We start from the raw sequence: 1,574 nt of genomic DNA, 5'->3' as shown, positions 1-1,574 counted from the left end.
GTGTGTGTGTGTTGTGTGTTGTATGTGTTGTGTGTTGGTGGGATGTGTGATAGTGTGTGTGTGTGTGTGTGTGTGTGTGTATATGTGTGTGTGTGTGTGTGCTTTCCCGCCCTCATCAGCGTGGCCTTCACGCCCCCATTAACATGATCGAACAGTCTCAGCCCCCAACCCGCTCTCCACGTGCTCTGGTACATCCAACACCACCCTGCCCCCCTCCCCCCCATATTTCATTGCAAGCTTGTAGATTTCCTCCTGAGACCGCCTCCACGTGAGTCTCGTAAAGTACTCATTCGTCTGTTGAACTCTGAATGTTTTGCCCTTGAGATTCAGCGTCCCAGAGTGGGCACACGCAGCCCCTCGTTCGTTTACTGCCACAAACTCTAGTATTAAATTGGTCGCTTTTAAGGACAAGGGGGGTAGCCCAGATTTCCGGGGTTTCCAGAAACCTTGACCTACAACCACAAGTGGGCATTGCCTTACCTATAGGAGAAGTTTGGTTTCATTGGTGTGTATCCTTGTTTGGTTATAGAGAAAACTCTCCTTGTCTTTTAAAGAGACTGAACAAGGGGCAAAAACTCTACATTCGGTTTTCTTAAAACATCATTTCTTGGGATAGCCCCCCTTGTGGTTAAAAGCGACGACAAAATTATAACCTCTTTGCACCCACCCCACCACCCTCGCGCAGGATGTGGTTCTGATGAGAGCCTTACGGGACATGAACTTGCCCAAGTTTGTGTTTGAGGACGTCCCGCTGTTCCTGGGCCTCATCTCGGACCTGTTCCCGGGTCTGGACTGCCCCAGGGTACGCTACCCAGACTTCAACGACGCTGTGGAGCAGACGTTTACGGACAACGGCTATATCCTGCTACCTGTTCAGGTTAGGGACATGTGACTAGATCTAGTACCTGTTCAGGTTAGGGACATGTGACTAGATCTAGTACCTGTTCAGGTTAGGGACATGTAACTAGTCCCTGTTCAGGTTAGGGACATTTGACTAAAAGGATTATTGTCTGTAATTGTAGGCTTTTTATTGTTGTTGTAGGCTTTTTATATGGCATAGGTTTATTACTTTTGTTTAATAGAAGTTTGCTTTTTTGAGAGCCGAAAAAATAGAAAGGGAGGGGGGGGGGCTGGGCTGGTGTGGGAGGGGCTAGAACGTTTCATCAGCATCTGTGTTGAAAAGGTATCTGTTTTGCCGTTGGATGTATAAGATGTGAGCTTGACTTGTGCATGGGAAAGTTGGAAAGTTGGAATTTTTTTCGAAAATCTCCATCTATCTGGTGGAATATTGTGCCCCACCCATTTCGATTCAGTGGCGTTGGTGGCCTGGTGGTTAGGCTACCGGACTCGTAATCGTGAGATTGAGAGTTGGGGAGTTCGAGCCTCAGCTCGGTCCGACACAGTGTCCTTTGGAAAGGCACTTTACTTTACACGAATTTCTCCCTTGGCTTGGTCCATTTGGAAAATAACCTAACAGTGTTGATAGGGGCGTTAAACCTATACCATTTGTGTCTGTGGGAAAGGCACTTTACACGAATTTTCCCCACTTCACCCAGGTGAAAATGGGTACCCAC

At 47.7% G+C, this 1,574-nt stretch overlaps 1 protein-coding gene across 1 annotated transcript in view; it reads left to right on the top strand.

Annotated features, from left to right (window-relative positions):
* LOC106013749 (dynein heavy chain 10, axonemal) overlaps positions 1–1,574 on the top strand; it is a 12,594-nt gene that overhangs the window by 6,959 nt on the left and 4,061 nt on the right. The window contains exon 3 of the mRNA XM_035973425.1: positions 686–877. Coding sequence (XP_035829318.1) covers positions 686–877 — 192 coding nt within the window. The remainder of the gene's footprint in view (positions 1–685; positions 878–1,574) is intronic.

This window comes from Aplysia californica, unplaced genomic scaffold (genome assembly GCF_000002075.1).
Source record: "Aplysia californica isolate F4 #8 unplaced genomic scaffold, AplCal3.0 scaffold01217, whole genome shotgun sequence".
Taxonomy (NCBI): Eukaryota; Metazoa; Mollusca; class Gastropoda; order Aplysiida; family Aplysiidae; genus Aplysia; species Aplysia californica.
The sequence above is the reverse complement of the archived record's forward strand: the minus strand, read 5'-3'. Positions and strand labels throughout refer to the sequence as shown.